Source organism: Callorhinchus milii, unplaced genomic scaffold, assembly GCF_018977255.1.
Source record: "Callorhinchus milii isolate IMCB2004 unplaced genomic scaffold, IMCB_Cmil_1.0 Scaffold12, whole genome shotgun sequence".
Classification (NCBI taxonomy): Eukaryota; Metazoa; Chordata; class Chondrichthyes; order Chimaeriformes; family Callorhinchidae; genus Callorhinchus; species Callorhinchus milii.
The window spans coordinates 10,552,958-10,572,159 of record NW_024704753.1 but is presented as its reverse complement, the minus strand read 5'-3'; the positions used below and the strand labels follow the sequence as shown (position 1 = coordinate 10,572,159).

The window sequence follows — 19,202 nt, the reverse complement described above, 5'->3', positions numbered from 1 at the left end:
AAGTCGCTGGGAACACTCAGCAGGTCAAGTCGCATCTATGGAGAAAGGAAAGTGAGACAACGTTTCGGGTCCACAACCCTTCATCAGAACAGGACAAGGACTTATGTGGCACTTTATCAAACGCCTTTTGAAAATCCATATCAACTATGTCAACTGCATTACCTTCATCCACCCTCTCCGTTACTTAATTAAAAAACTATCAAGTTTGTTCAACATGATTTGCCTTTAACAAATCCGTATTGACTGTCCTTTATTAACCCATATTTTTCTAAGTGAAAACTTACTTTGTCCTGGATTAGTCTCCAGAAGTTTCCCCACTGCTGACGTTAAGCGGACGGGCCTGTAGTTCCCGGGTTTATCCTTATGTCCCATTTTGTACAGGGGAGTAACATTTGCAATCCTCCAGTCCTCTGGCACCACCCCGGTGTCCAAGGAGGATTGAAAGTTTGTCACCAAAGCCTCTGTTATATCCACCCTTACTTCCCTCAGTATCATAGAATCATACAGCACAGAAAGAGGCCATTCAGCCCATCGTATCTGCGCCAGCTCCAAAAAGAGCAATCCAACTCAATCCCACTAGCCCGCTTTCTCTCCATAGCCCTGCAGTCTTGTCCTCCCGAAATACCCATCTACTTCTCTCTTAAAAGTTGTTATTGAATCAGCCTCCACTGCCCTTTCAGGTAATGCATTCCAGATCCGAACAACTCGCTGGGTGAAAAAATAATTCCTAATCTCCCCTCTGTTTCTTTTAACAGCTAACTGAAATCAGTGTCCTCAGGTTACTGACCCACATGCCATTGGAAACAGTTTTTCCCGGTTTAATCTATCAAATCCTCTCATGATCTTGAAAACCTCTATTAAATCCCCTCTTAATCTTCTCTGCTTTAGAGAGAATAATCCTAGTTTTGCTAACCTCTCCTCATAACTAAGGTCCTTCATTCCTGGTACCATTCTGGTAAACCTCCTTTGCACCCTCTCCAGTGCCCTAACATCTTTCCTGAAGTGCGGTGCCCAGAACTAAACGCAGTATTCCAACTGAGGCCTAACCAGCATTTTATAAATATCCAACATGACCTCCTGACTTTTGAATTCTAAGCCCCTATTTATAAAACCTAGTATCCCATATGCTATTTTAGCAGCTTTATCTACCTGTCCTGCCACCTTCAGAGATTTGCTTATGTGGATCCCCAAGTCTCTGTTTATTTGCCCCCTTTAAGATTGTACCATCTAGCCTGTACTGCCTCTCCTCATTCTTCCTACCAAAATGCAACACTTCACATTTCTCCACATTAAGCCTCATCTGCCAAATTTCTGCCCATTTTACCAATCTGTCTAAGTCCTCTTGGAGCCTCCTCACCGTTAACTACTTTTCCTAGCTTAGTATCGTCTGCAAATTTGGTCTCATCCCGTTTGGACTGGGTGACTTACCTTGAGCACCATCAACTTTTTTTTTAGTACATCCTCTCTGTTTATTCTTATCCTATCCAATTTCTCTGCGCTCTCCTCCGATACTGAGATAAGTACTCTTAATTTGTGAAGACAGATGCAAAGCACTCTTTCAGTACGTCAATCTCATTCAGTACCCTTTGCCTCCACAAGAAGATTTCCTCTTTGGTCCCTAATTGGACCCAACCTACCTTTGACTAACCTTTTATTCTTTCTATGCTTCTAAAATACCTTAGGTTCCCTTTTATGTTACCTGTTAATGTTTTCTCATACAATCTCTTTGCCCCTTTTATTTCTTTTTTCATTTCTCCTCTGTACTTTCTATATTCTATTTGATTATCTTCTGTATTTTGGACCTGACATTTATCATAAGCCTCCTTTTTCTGTTTTAGGTTTGGATGCCCTACCTTTCCCATTTATGGAATATTTTTGTTCTGTCCCCGAACAATCTCCCACTTGAAGGCTTCCCATTGCTCGTTATCTGTTTTACATGCCAATCTATCTTTCCAGTTCACCTTCGCTGGGTCCCTTTTTAACTCATTGAAATTAGCAATGAGTTGCCTTCACCTTTGATTGTTCCTTGTCCCTTTCCATAAGTACTCTAAACCTAATGATGTTGTGATCACTGTTGTCCAGATGCTCTCCTACTGAAGCCTGTTCCACTTGCCCTACTTCATTCCCCAGAACTAGATCCAGCACTGCTTCCTTCCTCATTGGGCTGAAAACATACTGATCGAGAAAGTTATCCAGAAAGTTATCCTGCACACATTTTAGGAATCCCCCTCTTTGCTCTATACACTATTATTTTGCCAGTCTATGTTAGAATAATTGAAGTCCCCCATTATCATTACTCTATTGGTTTTCCATCTTTCTGAAATCTGCTTGCTCCTTCCCACTATTTGGTGGTCTATAATATACACCTAAGACAGTAACAGCTCCATTTCTGCTCCTTAACTCTAATTAAATAGATTCTGTTTTTGGACCTTCTAACACATTGTGCCTTTCCAGGGTCGTAATCGTGTCATTAATCAATATTGCCACCCCCCTCCTTTTATTGCTTCCTTATCCATCTTGAATACATAGTAGCCAGGAATATTCACCTCCCATTCCTGCCATTGCTTGAGCCAAGTCTCCGATATTGCCACTACATCATAACCCTATGTAGCAACTTGTTTGTCATACGCCATGCATTTACGCACATGCATTCCAAAACCATTTTAGTCTGCTATCTATCCATCCATCCATCCATCCATCCATCCATCCATCCATCCATCCATCCATCCATCCATCCATCTTCTAATTGTTTATTTCTTGAACTTTATGAAATCTGCTTGCAAATTTTCTCCTTCATCTCCTTCCCACTATTTGGTGGTCTATAGTAAAGTGCAGCAGTGTTACAGCTCCTCTTCTGCTCCTTAACTCAAACCAAATAGATTCCATCTTTGATCCCTCTAGCACATCATCACTTTCCAGGGCTGTAACAGTATCTTTGATCAATACTCTTCTTTTTCCTTCCCTATCCCTCTTGAATACATTGTAGCCAGGAATGGTAAGCTCCCATCCCTGCCCTTGGAGTCCTGTAGCTCAGTGCTTAGAGCACTCGCTTTGCAAGTGAGAGACCTGAGTTCAATTCCAGGCAGAGGGCGAAACCTTGGGGAAGTTTCCTTACTCCACACGTCTAATAATAATCCCTCCAAAAACCCAAAACAATAATAAATTGGCCATTTTCAATCCACGACTGTTTGTGGGACATTGTTGTGCGCAATTGGCTGCCGCGTTCGCCCACAAAATATACAGTCAATTCACTTTACAGTATATTCTGTGAAGCGCTTTGGGACGTCTAGAAGACGTGAAAAGCGCTATATCAAATGCAAGGATTATTATTATTATTGTTTAAACCCGGTCTCCATTATTGCCACTGTTCGTGTAATAATATTAATATCACTATTATTTTTATTATTTAAATATATTTACTTCAACTACAGCATCCAACAGTGAGTTCCACCTCTTGATCAGGTCCCCACTCAATCCTCTCAACTCCAGAGAACAAAGCAACCTGTCCCCTCTTTCCCTATAGCTGTATCACTCGTCCCTGGTAACATGACAGTAAATCTACACTGTCCTCTCTCTAATTCTACAATATCCTTCCTGTCATGTGGACTAAAATAGTTCATCATGTTCATACTTTTATATTGTATTCCTCTGGACCTAATGCCAAGGACTCCATTTACATTCTTTATGGCCTTGTCCATTTGAGCAGCCACTTTTAGAGTCTACTGAATCTGAAGCCTCCCTTCAGGTGTTTTTGGCTTCTTTATTTCTTTCTATCAAAGTAGATCACTTCACATTTCCTTATTAAATTCTAATCAAATAGTGCCAACTTATTTCAGATGGTACCACTCTTGCCTCCGAATCAGAAGTTTGGGGGTTTAAACCCCATGTTAGGGGCTTTGTGCTCATACTCCAGGCTGACACATTGCATTGTTGGAGGTATCATCCTTCAGATGAGATGGGAAATCGAGTTCCTGAATGCTGAGGTCCCAAATTGGCTGAAAGTTTTGCCTACAAATGCATAGTCACTGCATCTGACAACAACAGCAATTTACATTTATATAGCACCCTTAAATAACTCCATCCCACAGTCCTTTTGCCTTGCTCCCTTCCTTGCCTCCTTCAAGGCATGTCTCAAGACCCTCCTCTTCGACCTCGCCTTTGGCCAACCTCCTACCTCTACCCTCCCTGCCCACCTTCCTGATCCCAATCCTGTTTGGGTCCAAGTCAACTGACTGTCCAGCACCGTGTGACATCCTCCCGTGTGCAAGGCGCTATACAAATATAATTTGTTGTCATTCACGTTGGATAATAATAATAATCCTTGCATTATCATATCTTTGAGACATCTCAAAGTGCTTCACAGAATATACTGTAAAGTAAATAGATGTGTATGTTGTGGGTGAAATGCAGCAACCAACTACAAAAGAGAAGCATCTCGGAACGTTTAATTTTGAAGGGCTTTGAATTTTTAGAGTCCATTTTGAGAACTTATCCAATTCAAGGATTATTACATTATGTGATGTGGGCACTTGTCTGCTACCCGCTGTGTGCTGCAGTCTGTGCATTCTGTGCCCATTATAAAACAACCTTCAATATGGTGGTCCTTTTTGAGTACTGGTTAGCCAGGAGAAGGGGGCGCTGAGCAATATAAACACAGCCTCTTAGTTGGGAAATTGCAAACCTCTCCAACTCAATGAGAAAATAAATTGTATTTTTAAAAGTGTGGCATATATTCTGCATTTATCTTCACCTGCAGTGCTACACCCGTCCATCACAGAGTGAATTCCCGTGACTTCATTACCCACAGCTCACCTGTGTTGCCACCTATTGGATAGTTTCTTGCCTTCAGTCTGAACCTGTTTCTGCCCAGCTCTGCTCCAACCTCATGAATCAGCAATTACACATTCCAGTAAATTAACAGCTCAAAGGTTAGAATTTATCTCTGGTTCAGGACAGAATTAAGTCAACCATCAGCCAGAAGGTGTGTTGTGGGAGTGAAAGGGAAAGTTACACACTGCTTGTAATCTGTACAATGAACAAACTGGTTATAACAGTCCAAGCAGAGACCAACTGAAGCCCAGGTATAGTACCTTATTATTTAGTTCCTTCTCAGAAAACAATCCTTGTGAATATCGCAGCTTTCAACAGGGATTAACTCCTGAAATCCTGAACTTTTTATTTTAACATTTCAAGCTATTCATGTGTTCTGTTAGCATAGTTGTGCTTTTGAAGCACTGTTAAATGAAATAGCAGGAGAAAGCTGAGGGGCTGAGCAGACTGTGAACTAAGCAGTGCAGTGATTAGCAATCTTACAGTCGTGCTTTAGACTTGACGCATGCAACTTCATTCAGAATATTTCAGTTTGCTGTTATTCCACCTGGACTTTAAAAGTATTTTATACTGTAAAAAGGAGGACATTTGGCTCACAGAATCTCTGACAAATGCTATTTGCTCTAATCATATTCGCTATCATTTCCCCATGTCCTTTCATATTACCTTGAATTGATCCAATTCTCTCTTATAATCATATTTTCATTTGATACAGCACTTTTCACGTTGGGAGGATATTTCAAAGTGTATCATAGCATTTACTGTGGAGTCCTGTAGCTCAGTGGTTAGAGCACTCGCTTTGCAAGCGAGAGACCTGAGTTCAATTCCAGGCAGAGGGCGAAACCTTGGGCAAGTTTCCTTACTCCACACAGAGCCTAATAATAATCCCTCCAAAACCAAAAACAATAATAAATTGGTCATTTTCAATCTACGACTATTTGTGGGACATTGCTGTGCGCAATTGGCTGCCGCGTTCGCCCACAAATATACAGTCAATTCACTTTACAGTGTGTGTGTTCTGTGAAGCGCTTTGGGACGTCCTCCCGACGTGAAAAGCGCTATATCAAATGCAAGGATTATTATTTTTATTATTACTGTGTATTTTGCTGACAAATATGGCAGCTGATTTGTGCACAGCAAACAAGCAGGAATTGGATGACCAATTTATTTTTATCCAGGGGATTATTCGACAGAAGACTTGGAGAAACGCCCTTTTGTTTTCAAATAGCATCATGAGATATTTAACATCCACTGAACGAAAGTGTCTTAATGTTCAGAATATAATCTTAGGATGAATAGACACAAAATCAGGACAATTTCTTCACACAACGGATTGTAAAATTGTGGAAAGCACTGTCCTTGTGGGCAGTAGAGGTAGAACCAATTGGGTTGTTTTAAAAAGGACACAGGTCAGGATTGTTATTATTCATTAGTGTGTCATCTTAGTCATAGAGATATTACCGTTATCCTCAAGAATCAGGTAAATGTTGGGGTTGGGCTGATAATAGATGATAATAGATGGAGTGTCAGAGAATGACAGAAATCCTATGGAAGTGTTTTACCTCAGTTTTCATATTAGGAATGTACTACACGATAGTGATATAATGTACAATGTGGATTTTATTAAACTGTTATGTGCCGGCTCTTTGTAAGAATTATTTCTTTAGTCCCACTCCGCTAACCTTTTCCTCACAACCTTTTATATGTTTCCTTTTCAAATATTTATCTCATTCACTTTTAATAGCTGTTCTGGATTCTGATTGTTGGATAACCATCGTTTTGGTCATGTCAGGAAAAAAATTGTCTAAAAAATAGTTCTCCCCGAGCTCTCTCTTTGGTTACTTTTGGTGATGATCCCTTTGTTAACAGCAGCTCTTTATGCTGAAAGTCTATAATAATAAATAAAAAATAATAATAATACTTGTATTTGTAAATTGGGCAGCGGCAGCAATATCCCACAAACAGCTATGAAGTAAATGCTCAATTTTATTTGGGAGCTTGTTGGCCAATCGTAGCACTATTGCTTCTGAGGCAGAAGATTATGGTTTCAAGCCCCACATTGGGACTTTGATCTGATATAGTCTAGGCGAGAAACTCCTTTATCTTTTTGAGTTATCTCCATCCATAGTCCCTTTGCTTTGCTCCCCTCCCTTGACTCCTTTAAGGCTTGTCTGAAGCCCTTCCTCTATTCAAACAAAAATAAAAAAATTGGGCCTTCGGTCACCCTCCTCCCCCTACCCTCACTGCCCTCCACCACTCCTGATCCCCAGCTCGGGTGCAAATCCTTGCTTTGGGATGCTCTCCCAAAATGAAAGCCACAAATATAATTTGTTGTTGTTGACTAATGTCTGTTGAGGTGGATCTTTAATCTGTTTTCTATTGAGGTGGATCTTTAATGTCCACCTCAACAGACAGACAGGAGCCTTGCAGGAACATCTCATCCGAAGGGTAGCACCTCCAACAATGCAGCACTGCATTGGAATATCAGCCTAGACTATATCAGATCAAAGTCCCGATGTGTGGCTTGAAACCATAACTTTTTGTCTCAGAAGCAATAGTGCTACAGACTGAGCCAGACTCACACTGGATAAGGGGCTGCTCAGGCCCCAGAGGCTGAGTCCCCCATAGGATTTCTTGTCCATCTTTTCCTGGGTGTGACATCCAAATTGAACACCATACTCTGAATGAGATTTAACCAGTGTTCTTAATGTCTCAAAAGAAAGGTCTGGAGGAAGAATATGTTTCAGCCAATTTAGAATCCCCAAACCATACAAATTTACAGCACAGAAGAAGGTAATTTGGCCCATCATGTCTGTGTTGTTATTTAAAGAGCAAACCTGTATTCCAATTTACCTGCCCTTTCCCCATAGTCCTGTAGTTTACTCTTTTATCTAGTTCCCTTTTGAAGCCTAATATGGATACTATCTCAATCACCGCCCCTGGCAACGCATTCCATATCCTAAGTATTAGAATAGAGTATTCTAATCTATTCATTCCCAATTCCCCATTACAGAAGCATTGGGGATGATCCTAGTTGCTCACTTCTGCCCAACCTCTGGGTCTGTGCAGGCTCTTTGTGGTGGTCTTTACAGGCAGATGAGACCTCAGTTTAATGTTTAGACTTAAGAATAGCACTTCCAACGCTCCCCCAACACTGCACTGCAGTGTCAGCCTGGACTTTAATGTTGCCATAGTCACTGCACTTTACATTAAAATCCTGTGAAGTACTTTGAGACGTCCTGCCATAATAAATGCTATGTCAATTGCAAGGTTTATTATTAATTTATTATTCTAAACTTGTTAATTGTTCAATAATTTCCTTGAATGGAGTAATGCACATACAGTAATGCTTTTCACATAGGAAAATACCGCGAAGGATTTGACAAAGGCAGATTGGGAGCCCGAGCAGGGTGTGAGATTGTTGATTGGGCATTAGGAAGGTGACTAAGAGAGGATTTTAGAAGGATTTGTAGCTCAGTGGTTAGAGTGCTCGTCTTGCAAGTGAGAGACCTGGGTTTGATTTCCGGCAGGGCAAAAGCTTAAGCAAATTTCCTTGCTCCGCACGCCTTATAATAATTCCTCAAGAAAAAAAGTAAATAGATAATAATTTGGTCACTCATCCATGACTGTTTGTGGGACACTGCTGTGCGCAATTCACTGCTGCGTTTCACCCACAAATAAACAGTCAATTCACTTCACAGAATATTCTGTGAAGCGCTTTGAAACATCTAGATGACGTGAAAAGCGCTATATATCAAAATGCAAGGATTATTATTATATTATTTATTATTATTTGAAAAGCAGAACCTGAGAGTGCACACAGAGAGTTTTAGAGCAAACTATAAAGTGTCTTTCACTGAGGTTGAAGTTTCTTACTCTCTGAGTGATTAATTTGAAATATTTTTATGTCAGAACTTTGAGCTCCTGATCTAGGCTGAAACTCCAATGTTAGGGGAGGTGTCATTATTGGGTGAGACATTCAACAACAACAAAATTGTTTTTGTATAGAGCCTTTCACGCCGAGAGGATGTCCCAATCGCTGAAACCGAGGTCCTGTCTGTCAGACGCTATTTGAAAAGAAGAGGAAGTTTCTCCTGATGTCCTGGTCAACAATAAGATCAAATTGGTGGGATATTGCTGTGTGAAAATTGTGTTTGCATATAATATTACATGGGGTAATATCAAATGAAAGGATTATAATATCTCAGAGCGAGTGGTGACTCTGATAACATTATTCATGTCATTCCAATTCATGGACCTTCTGCTCCGAAAATAGATTTAAGCTGGAAATCCGTTAAGAAATTGCCCCTGTTATTTCTCATGATTCCCACCTTGTTAAAGCGCTGATCACAGAGACGTACTGAGCAGATTACAGAGTCTCTCTCATCTCCTGGTTACAGGTGGCTTTGATCACAGAATGTTACAGAGGAACATCATCCTGTCCCCCCAATGTGTTCTAGATAAGCTCTTATCCATTTGTCCTCTGCCCCCTGAATGGTTATCAGTTCCTGCCTCTAGCACTGCTGGACAGTATTTGTCAATAGCTCAAAGACCAAACATTATCTGATTCCCAACAATAAAATTATTGTGTAGCTGGATACGATTTAAAAACTTCAGGGAAGGTTTCGTAGAATTTGATAACATCTAGAGTTCAATGCTTGTTGCCATATATTGTCAACATGTTGACTGACTTTGTGCTGACAGGTTTTGCTGAGTTTCCTTGTAATCTGAGCTTCACTGTGTATACTGCACCCAATTCCTGCTTTGTTTCTGCCTCAGTGGAGCGCTCTTTTGATTTGGAAATTACCCAGTTACCTTCTGCCAAGTGTCTGAGATCTTGGTTCTCCTCTGGGTGAGATTTTTGATGGTGGATTCAGGTGAAAGGCACCAAAACAGTGTGAAAGGCTCCTGTGGTGATGTGCACAGTGAGAGTCAGTGCAATGGAGTCCTTATTTTAAATTATTAAATTGTATTTACAATTGGATGTTTTATTTTGAAATTACTGCAATTACTAAATCTCTAAATTATTGAGCCCACCGAAGCAGAAGAATGCACTTTCCACATTAAGAGCTTTGGTAAATTAGACCCCGTAGAGCATTGGAGCCCTCCAGTCTGTGCTGGTGTTTCGCCTTGAGGATTCTCAGATATCTAATCCCTCTATACCGCTCGCTACCTGCACCCTTTAATATACCTCTTTTTCAAGCATCAAACTAATCCTCTTAAAAATTGTTGTACCCTTCTAGAACAAAGAGAATCCAACCTCCAACTGCCCTCTGTGTTAAAGAAATTGTTTTTAACCTCACTTTTAATTAGTTTTGTGATTGACCATAAATTAATACCTGTTGTCATTGACTCAGTGTAAATAACGTTCATAAACCTGCATAATCAATCACATTCATAATCAATCCTCAGGTCACGAAGATTCCTGTATCATCTCAATTTCCTCCTGACTTGTAAATTGCCTCTAGTTCCTCCTAATGGACCAAACATTTGTGCTCTGTGATATTGTATGGTGTGTGATTTGCGTTATTTCTTATTAAGAAATGTGTAAATATAGAAAAAGATCAACCTGGCTCCTTAGTCTGCACTCTCGCCGCCATGACAGAAGTATCCAGACTGATACTCTAGTGCAGTGCGGGGGGGATGCATTGTCAGAGATGCCATCCTTCAAATGAGATGTTAAACTGAGGTCACAGCTGCCTGTTCGGATGAACAGTAGAGATCCTGCAATGTTATTGGAAAAGAAAGGCAGTTTCTCCCGGTATCCTGGTCGATAATCCCACAAAGAAAATTGGTTACTTACTTTGTGGCTGTTTGTGGGCTGATTGAAGATAATTTGCTACATAATTTTATTTATTGCTACTCCTGGCTCCATTTTCGGACTGTCCCTTTGGGGACTGGGGATAATAAGCCCTTCAAAAAAATAACAATAATAATAATTTGGTCACTCAATCCACGACTGTTGGACACTGCTGTGCGCAATTGGCTGCCGCATTTCACTCACAAAATATATAATAAATCCACATGCAGTATATTCTGTGAAGTGCTTTCAGACATCTCAAAGTCTTGATAAAGTTGATATGTCAAATGCAAGGATTATTATTATTACATTCGTCCACAAAACACACAATCAGTACACTTTATACTATATCCTGCGAAGCGCTTTGAGACATCTCCTCACATTAAAGCCATTGTATCTAATGCAAAGATTATTCTTGTAAATGTTTAAAATAAAAATAATTCTTGAATATTACATATTGCCTTATCAACAACAACAACAACAAGATTCCATTTATTGAGCGCCTTTCACGTCGGGAGGACGTCCCAAGGCGCTGTACAGTTAGGTCAGGACCCGAGCAGGGGGGAAATGGTCAGGGTGAGGGGAGGGAAGGGAAGGAGCGAGGAGGGGGTAGAGATTCGAGAGAGGAGCTGAAGGCACCGTCAAAGAGAAAGGTCTTGAGACCGGCCTTGAGGGTGGAAAGGGAGGAAGGTGCGAAGGCACTGGGGGATAGAGTTCCAGAGCCTCGGGGCTGAGAGGCTGAAGGCCCGGCCACCGATGGTAGGGCGGTTAGGGCGGGGGATGTGGAGGAGACCGGAGCCAGAGGAACGGAGGGTACGGGCAGGTAGGTAGGGGTATATTAGGTCGGAGAGGTAGGAGGGAGCAAGGCCGTGAATGGCCTTATACGTGAGGATGAGGATCTTGAAATCGACCCTCTGGGGGATGGGGAGCCAGTGGAGGCGAGCGAGGGTGGGAGTGAAGTGGTCCCGAAGCCTGGTGCGGGACAGTACACGAGCTGCAGAGTAGTTGAGGGTTAAGGATGTGGCGGAGTCTGGCAAGCGCTTTGGGACGTCCTCCCGACGTGAAAAGCGCTATATCAAATGCAAGGATTATTATTATTATTATAATGTTGAGGAGGTGTGTCTCTCTATGTATTTGTGGAGTCCTGTAGCTTAGTGGTTAGAGCACTCGCCTTACAAGCGAGACACCTGAGTTCAATTCCAGGCAGCATGAAACCTTGGGCAAGTTTCTTTACTCCAAACGCCTAATAATAATCCCTCCAAAATAAAACAATAATAAATTGGTCATTTTCAATCCACGACTGTTTGTGGGACACTGCTGTGGGCAAGTGGCTGCCGCGTTTTGCCCACAAATATACAGTCAATTCACTTTACAGTCTAATCTGTGAAGCGCTTTGAAACGTCGAGAAGACGTGAAAAGTGCTATATCAAATGCAAGGATTATTATTATTGTCAGTGATAGTGACATCCGAGACGCTGAGGCCCCGTGTGATCACAAGGTCGAGCGGGTGGCCGTGGGTGTGGGTAGCAGAGTGGATGTGGAGGGAGAGGTTGAGAGAGGAGAGGAGAGGAGAGAGGAGAAGTCTGAGGAGGTGGAGCAGCAGCGGGTGAAGTGGAGGTTGAAGTCACCCAGAATGATGAGGCGGTCGGAGCAGAGGCAGCTAGAAGCTAGGAGGGTGGAGATGTCAGAGATGAAGGTGGGATAATTTTGGGGGGTGGTAAAGTAGGACAATTTTTAGTGAAGGTTGGCAGAGGGTAAGGTGTTCAAAAGAGGGGAATGAGACAGAGGAGTAGGGGGGTATGGCAAGTAATGCCCTGGAGATGAGGGACACACTACCACCACGGCTGTTGCGGTGTGGGGCCTGGTGGTAGGTGTAGCTGGGTGGTGTGGCCTCAGTGAGGGGGAAGGTGTTGCCTGAGGTGATCCAGGTTTCAGTGAGGGCCATAATGTCAGTGTTCTCATCAAGGATGAGATCATTGACGGCCAGGAACTTATTGCAGATGGAACGGACATTTTGAAGGCCAATGTGGAGTGGACAGTTGCGAGGGGATGTGTAGGATGGGAGGTGGTAGTGGATTGGTTGGCAGGGAGGGTGGGGATGCGAATGAGGGAGGAGAGGTTAGCCCCCGGGGTCTGGGTCTGGGGTGGCTTGCGGCGGTATTGGGGAATGGGGCAGTCGGTGTGGCTGCTGCAGGACAGCCAACGCTGAGTGCCACAATGAGCCCGGCAGAGGATTCCCAGGCTGGAGCAGAGGGAGGCAGTGGTGGGGGGGTGTCAAGCAGAAATAGGAGGTGGGGAGGTCGGAGAGAGAGAAGGACAGAGCGGGAGAGTTGCAGGGAGGGGGCCATTTTGAGGGAGGCAGGTCGGGGGCGGCAGCCAAGATGCGCACGCTGAGATGAGAGGCGGTGGATTAGTGGGACATGGTCAGCCTGCAGGAGGCTGTGGGGGCCAGAGGTGGCAAAGAGTGGGGAGGGCGCGCATTGTGGTTAGCAATAAGACTGCTTACCTCGGCTAGGCTTCATACCCTCTGCTAGGCCTCATCTCCTCCCCGCACTGTCAATACCTATACCTACCACCAATAATTAATAATTACACATTGCTCATTATGTATCAGCAAGGAATTCTGTTCATTTTAATTTCATCAGGCTGGCTAAAGAAACGCTTATTGCGGACAGAATCCTGCAGATTGCTGTCTGGCGCTGCTCTATTGATTTTTCTCACTGCTAACCAGTTATAGGTCACTGGGACATCACAATTCAGGCACCGTTGTTAACCTCCGTCGTAGAGGAAATGACTTGTCAAACTCCTGGATACCATTCCCTGTGCACCGGCTCTAATTTGCATGTTACACAATAGAAGTGAAGTAGTGCCAGAAAGCAGACAATGGATGGAGTGTTTGCGCATTCAATACAAGTTATAAATTCTTTCACACTCAGTATTTCCTCGTTCAGGGATTTTCTGGGTGTGCTCTGCTGCTATTTATTGGGTTGTTCATTCTGTTTCTGCTCTTTTAGGTTATCGCCAGCAAATCAAAACATTACAATGCGTACCGATCCGGCAAATAGCTCCGACCCGACCGTACGGCTGCGCCAAAATACCTACCATGTGGAACGAGAGCTGCTGAGCGTGGAGACCCTGGAGGTGCTGACCAAACGGTCAGAGAAGGTTGAAGTGCCGATCCAAGATAGACTGAAAAAACACCTGGAGTGAGTAGTTGATTTCTTACTCATAAAAACATGGAATAAACTATAACAACTTTCATTTACATAGAGTAGGGTAGTGTTTCGTGGTTTGGATAATCAAGGCTATAGAGAAATCCTTTTCTATTTTAGTGAAGACCAAATAGCCCATGTGTACCTCAGTCTGTATGTATACATCTCACTTAACAATGCTTAATATTATCCAAACCAGATAGCGTTCCGTGTGTGCCACCTAAACATGGAAATTCATGGATTTAAAAAGGAATGTGTGTTTTCTCCCCAGAGGGACATACCCTGCTACCTATTTCTGGGCGTATTCAGCACAGGTTGGTGAGAGTCAAGGTTTAGCATCCGTAGAGTGTGTGTTGGGGGTAATTGCTAGAGTCCAACTAACTAAAACAGCATTCTCTGGCAAGCTTCTCGCTGCGTGTCTGGCTAGGACTACCCTAGCCATTAGGGCTTTGGTTTGCAGGGTAAAGGGAGCAGGAAGTATGTCTACCCCCAGTGACTGGTCTGCATATATCACAGAGTTAAACATCATTTGTGTCAGTCTGGTTCACCTCTGAGTCAGAAGGTTTTGGGTTTGTGTCCCATGTCGGGACTTGGAATCAAAGTCTAAGGTGACACTCCAATACGAGCAGGAAACATAAAAGGGAACCCTAAGGTATTTTATAAGCATATCAAGAGTAAAAGGTTAGTCAAAGCTAGGGTGGGTCCAATTAGGGACCCTAGTGCAAATCTTGTTTTGGCAGAGGGCATGGTTGATGTACTAAATAGGTACTTTGCAACTGTCTTCACAAAAGAAGACAATGCCACAATTTCGCAGGTGTTTGAATAGAAATTGGATATGATAAAAATCAGTGCTCAACATAGATGAGTCACCTGGTCTGGACGGGATGCATCCTAGGTTACTGAGGGAAACAAGGGTGGAAATAGCGGAGGCTCTGGCCACAATCTTTCAATTCTCTTTGGACACTGGAATTGGTGCCAGAGGATGAGAAGGTTGCAAATGTTACTCCCCTGTACAAAAAGGGGCAGAAGGCAAACCCCGAGAACTACAGGCCAGTCAGCCTAACATCAGTAGAAGGGGAAACTTCTGGAGACTATAATCGGGACAATATAAATTCTCACTTAGATAAATATGGTTCAACACGGATTTGTTAAAGGCATATTGTGTCTAACAAACCTAATAGAATTTTTTGATGACGTGAGTGAGAGAGTGGATGAAGATAGTGCAGTAGATCTAGTTTATCTAGATTTTGAAAAAGGATTTGACAAAGTAAAATAGACTTATAAACAAAATAGAAGCCCACGGTATTAAAGGGACTGTGGCAACATGGATCCAGAACTGGCTGGGAGACAGAAAACAGAGAGTGGTAGTAAATGGTTGCTTTTCTGACTGGAGGGAGGTGTGTAGTGGTGTTCCCTCAGCGGTGGGTATTGGGACCACTGCTCTTTCTGATCTATATTAATATAAGAACATAAGAATTAGGAGCAGAACTAGGCCATTCGGCCCTTTATGCCTGCTCCGCCATTCAATAAGATCATGGCTGATCTTCTCACCTAACAACAACAACAACAACAAGATTCCATTTATAAAGCGCCTTTCACGTCAGGAGGACGTCCCAAGGCGCTGCACAGTTGGGTCATGACCCGAGCAGGGGGGAAATGGTCAGGGTGAGGGAAGGGAGGGAGCAAGGAGGGGGGAAATGGTCAGGGTGAGGGGAGGGAAGGGAGGGAGCGAGGAGGGGGAAGAGAGTCGAGAGGGGAGCTGAAGGCACGGTCAAAGAGAAAGGTTTTGAGACCGGCCTTGAAGGAGGAAAGGGAGGAAGCAAGGCGAAGGCACTGGGGGATGGAGTTCCAGAGCCTGGGGGCTGAGAGGCTGAAGGCCCGACCACCGATGGTAGGGCGGTTGGGGCGGGGGACGTGGAGCAGACCGGAGCCAGAGGAACGGAGGGTACGGGCAGGTAGGTAGGGGGATAGTAGGTTGGAGAGGTAGGAGGGAGCAAGGCCGTGAATGGCCTTGTAGGTGAGGATGAGGATCTTGAAATCAATCCTCTGGGGGATGGGGAGCCAGTGGAGGCGAGCGAGGGTGGGAGTGATGTGGTCCCGAAGCCTGGTGCGGGACAGTACACGAGCTGCAGAGTTCTGAATGACCTGCAGCTTGTGGAGGGAGGTGGCGGGAAGGCCGGCGAGGAGAGAGTTCCCATAGTCCAGCCTTGAGGTGACAAAGGCGTGGACCAGGGTTTCAGCAGCGTGAGGGGTGAGGTAGTGCCGTAGTCTGGCGATGTTCCGAAGGTGATGGAAGGCGGTGCCAGTTGTGGTGCGGATGTGAGGGAGAAAGGACAGCTCAGGGTCGAACAAAACGCCGAGGTTCCTGACTGGCTTTGAGAGGTGGAGAGTGCAGCCTTGGATGCTGATGGTGTCAGCGCCTGAGGTGCGGAGGCGCTGACGTGAGCCAATCAGGAGGGCCTCGGTTTTTCGCACGTTGAGCTGAAGAAAGTTGTCTCTCGTCCAGGACTCGATGTCGGACAGGCAGCTGTCAGGACATCGGTGGTCGTGGAGTTGAGAGTAGAGGAGGAAAGGTAGAGTTGGGTGTCATCCGCATACATGTGGAAGTTAACTCCATGTCTGCGGATGATGTCACCGAGGGGGAGCATATAGAGGGTGAAGAGGAGGGGACCGAGGACAGAGCCCTGAGGGACACCACATGAGACAGTACGGGGGGTGGAGGAGAAGCCATTCGTTGAGACAAAGTGAAGACGGTGAGAAAGGTACGACCTAAACCATTCAAGGACAGTGCCTTGAAGGTTGAGGTGGGAGGACAAGCGGTGGAGTAGGATAGCGTGGTCGACCGTATCGAATGCTGCCGATAGGTCGAGGAGGACGAGGAGACAGAGGGAGCCCTGGTCACAGATGGTCAGGATATCATTGGTGACCTTGACCAGGGCAGTTTCTGTGCTATGGGCAGCACGGAAACCTGACTGAAGGGGTTCAAAAAGAGAATGGGTGGAAAGGAAAGAGCGCAGTTGGGAGGCGACAACTCTTTCCAAGACCTTGGAGAGAAAGGGGAGGTTGGAGATGGGCCGGTAGCTTGATAGCTGCGACGCATCAAGGGAGGGTTTTTTCAGGGTGGGCGTGATGATGGCAGTTTTTAATGGAATGGGGACAGAGCCAGAGGAGAGGGACAGGTTGATGATGTCAGTGATATGTGGGGCAAGAAAGTGGAGCTGGGAGATAAGGAGTGGAGTGGGGATGGGGTCAAGGGAGCAGGTGGTTGGTTTTAGGGATAGGATGAGTTCAGTGACAGAGGGTGGGGAAACGGGTACGAAGGTGTGTAGGGGAGGATGGGTAGGAGTCGGAGTGTGGGAGGGAAGGGGTGGGTGGTGGGTGGAAGTTGGAGGGGAAGTGACCGCGGAGCGGATTCCCTTGATCTTGGATTCAAGGAAATCCAGCATCTCCTCGCAGTGAAGGTTGGAGGAGATGACCTGCGCGGGGTGGCGGGGGGGACGGAGGAGTCGGGTTGTGGTGGAAAACAGTAGCCTGGGGTTGTTCTTCGCCTCCAGGATTATCCTGGAGTAGAAGGACGACTTGGCCGAGGCTAGAGTGGAGCGGTAAATTTTGAGGAGGTCCAGCCAGATTTGTCGGTGGACCGTTAGGCCAGATTTGACACAGGTGCGTTCAGCAGCCCGCACCTGGCTTTTCAGTGAGCGGAGGTGGGTGGTGTACCAGGGGGAGGAGCGGGAGTAGGAGACAGTGCGGGAAGTGATGGGGGCAAGAGTATCGAGTGTGGAGGAGAGGGTATTGTGGAGGAGGGAGAGAGGAGAAGAGGGGTCGGTGAGGGTTGAAGGCCAGAGGGAGAGGAGTTCAGAGGACTCCAAGGCATCGGTTAGGGATTGTGGGGGTAACTTCTTCCAAGGGCGGTAGAAGATGGTGGTGGGTCTGGTGGAGGTGGGGAGGGGGGTGGAGGTGGTGAAGGAGATGAAGTAGTGGTCAGAGATGGCCTTGTCGGTAATAGTGACATCCGAGACACTGAGGCCCCGGGTGATCACCAAATCGAGTGGGTGGCCGTGACTGTGAGTGGGGGAGTTTATGTGTAAGGAGAGGTTGAGTGAGGAGAGCAGGGAAGAGAAGTCTGTGGAGATGGAGCAGGAGGGGGTGAAGTGTAGGTTAAAGTCGCCCAGGATGATGAGGCGATCGGAGCAGAGGCAAAGAGATGTGAGGAGTGTTGAAATGTCAGAGATGAAGGTGGGAGAGGTTTTAGGGGGCCGGTAGAGGAGGAGGATTTTAAGGGAGAGGAATGAGGGGTGGGAGAGGGTGAGGTGCTCAAAGGAGGGGAAAGAGCCAGTGGAGTAGGGGGATAGGGCAAGTGGTGTCCTTGAGATAAGGGCAACACCACCGCCACGGCGGTTGGGGCGGGGATGTGGTGGGAGGTGTAGCCGGGTGGCGTGGCCTCCGTGAGGGGGAAGGTGTCGCCTGGGGTGAGCCAGGTTTCTGTTAAGGCCATGATATCAACGTTCTCATCAAGGATGAGATCGTTGATGACCAGGGCCTTGTTGCAGAGGGAGCGGACATTTTGCAGTCCGATGTGGAGGGAGCGGTTGACAGAAGGGTGTGTGGGAGGGGAGGGGGGTCCAGGTTGTGAGGCAGGGGTGGGGGGAATGGGGATGAGGGAGGAGAGGTTGACTCCCCGGGTCTGTGTCCGGGGTGGGTGGCGAGTGTGGTGGGGAATGGGGCAGTCGGTGTGGCTGCTGCTGGACAGCCAACGCCGAGTGCCGCGGTGAGCCCGGCGGAGGATTCCCAGGCTGGAGCAGAGGGAGGTTGTGGGAGGGTCAAGTGGGGATAGAAGACGAGAGGGACGGAGAGAGAGGAGGAGAGAGCGGGAGAGATGCAGAGGGGGGAGGGTTTGGGGGGAGAGAGGAGGGGGGCGGGAGGGAGGGGGTGAGGGGGCTCGCGTCAAAGCGGCAGCCATAGTGCGCACACGGGGACCGGGAGCGAGCGGTCAGGTGGATAGCATTATCCCGCAGATTGGGGCAGCAAACGCAACAGGACCATAGTGGGCTCTAACTCTGATTACCTGCCCTATCCCCATATCCCCTAATTCCTCTTTTTCAAGAATCTATCAGTCTTAGCCTTGAAGATGTTCAAGGACTGAGCATCTACAGCCTTCTGGGGTAGTGAATTCCATAAGTTCACTACCCTCTGAGTGAAGAAATGTTTCCTCAACTCTGTTCTAAAAGGCTGACCCTTAATTTTAAGACTGTGACCACTGGTTATAGATTCTCCCACCAGGGGAAACAGACCCTCAGTGTCTACTTTATCAGCCCTTTAAGAATCTTATAAGTTTCAATAAGATCCTCCTTAATTCTTCT

General features: G+C 45.6%; 1 protein-coding gene across 4 annotated transcripts in view; it reads left to right on the top strand.

Annotated features, from left to right (window-relative positions):
• The window catches only part of LOC103176599 (solute carrier family 26 member 6), a 76,348-nt gene that overhangs the window by 16,402 nt on the left and 40,744 nt on the right, over positions 1–19,202 (top strand). For 3 of the 4 annotated variants that reach the window (XM_007890242.2, XM_007890241.2, XM_007890238.2), the window contains exon 2: positions 13,645–13,836. In XM_007890242.2, coding sequence (XP_007888433.1) covers positions 13,645–13,836 — 192 coding nt within the window. Of the gene's footprint in view, positions 1–4,977; positions 5,082–13,644; positions 13,837–19,202 lie in introns of those variants that run through there. The other variant, XM_007890239.2, reaches the window with a different exon arrangement.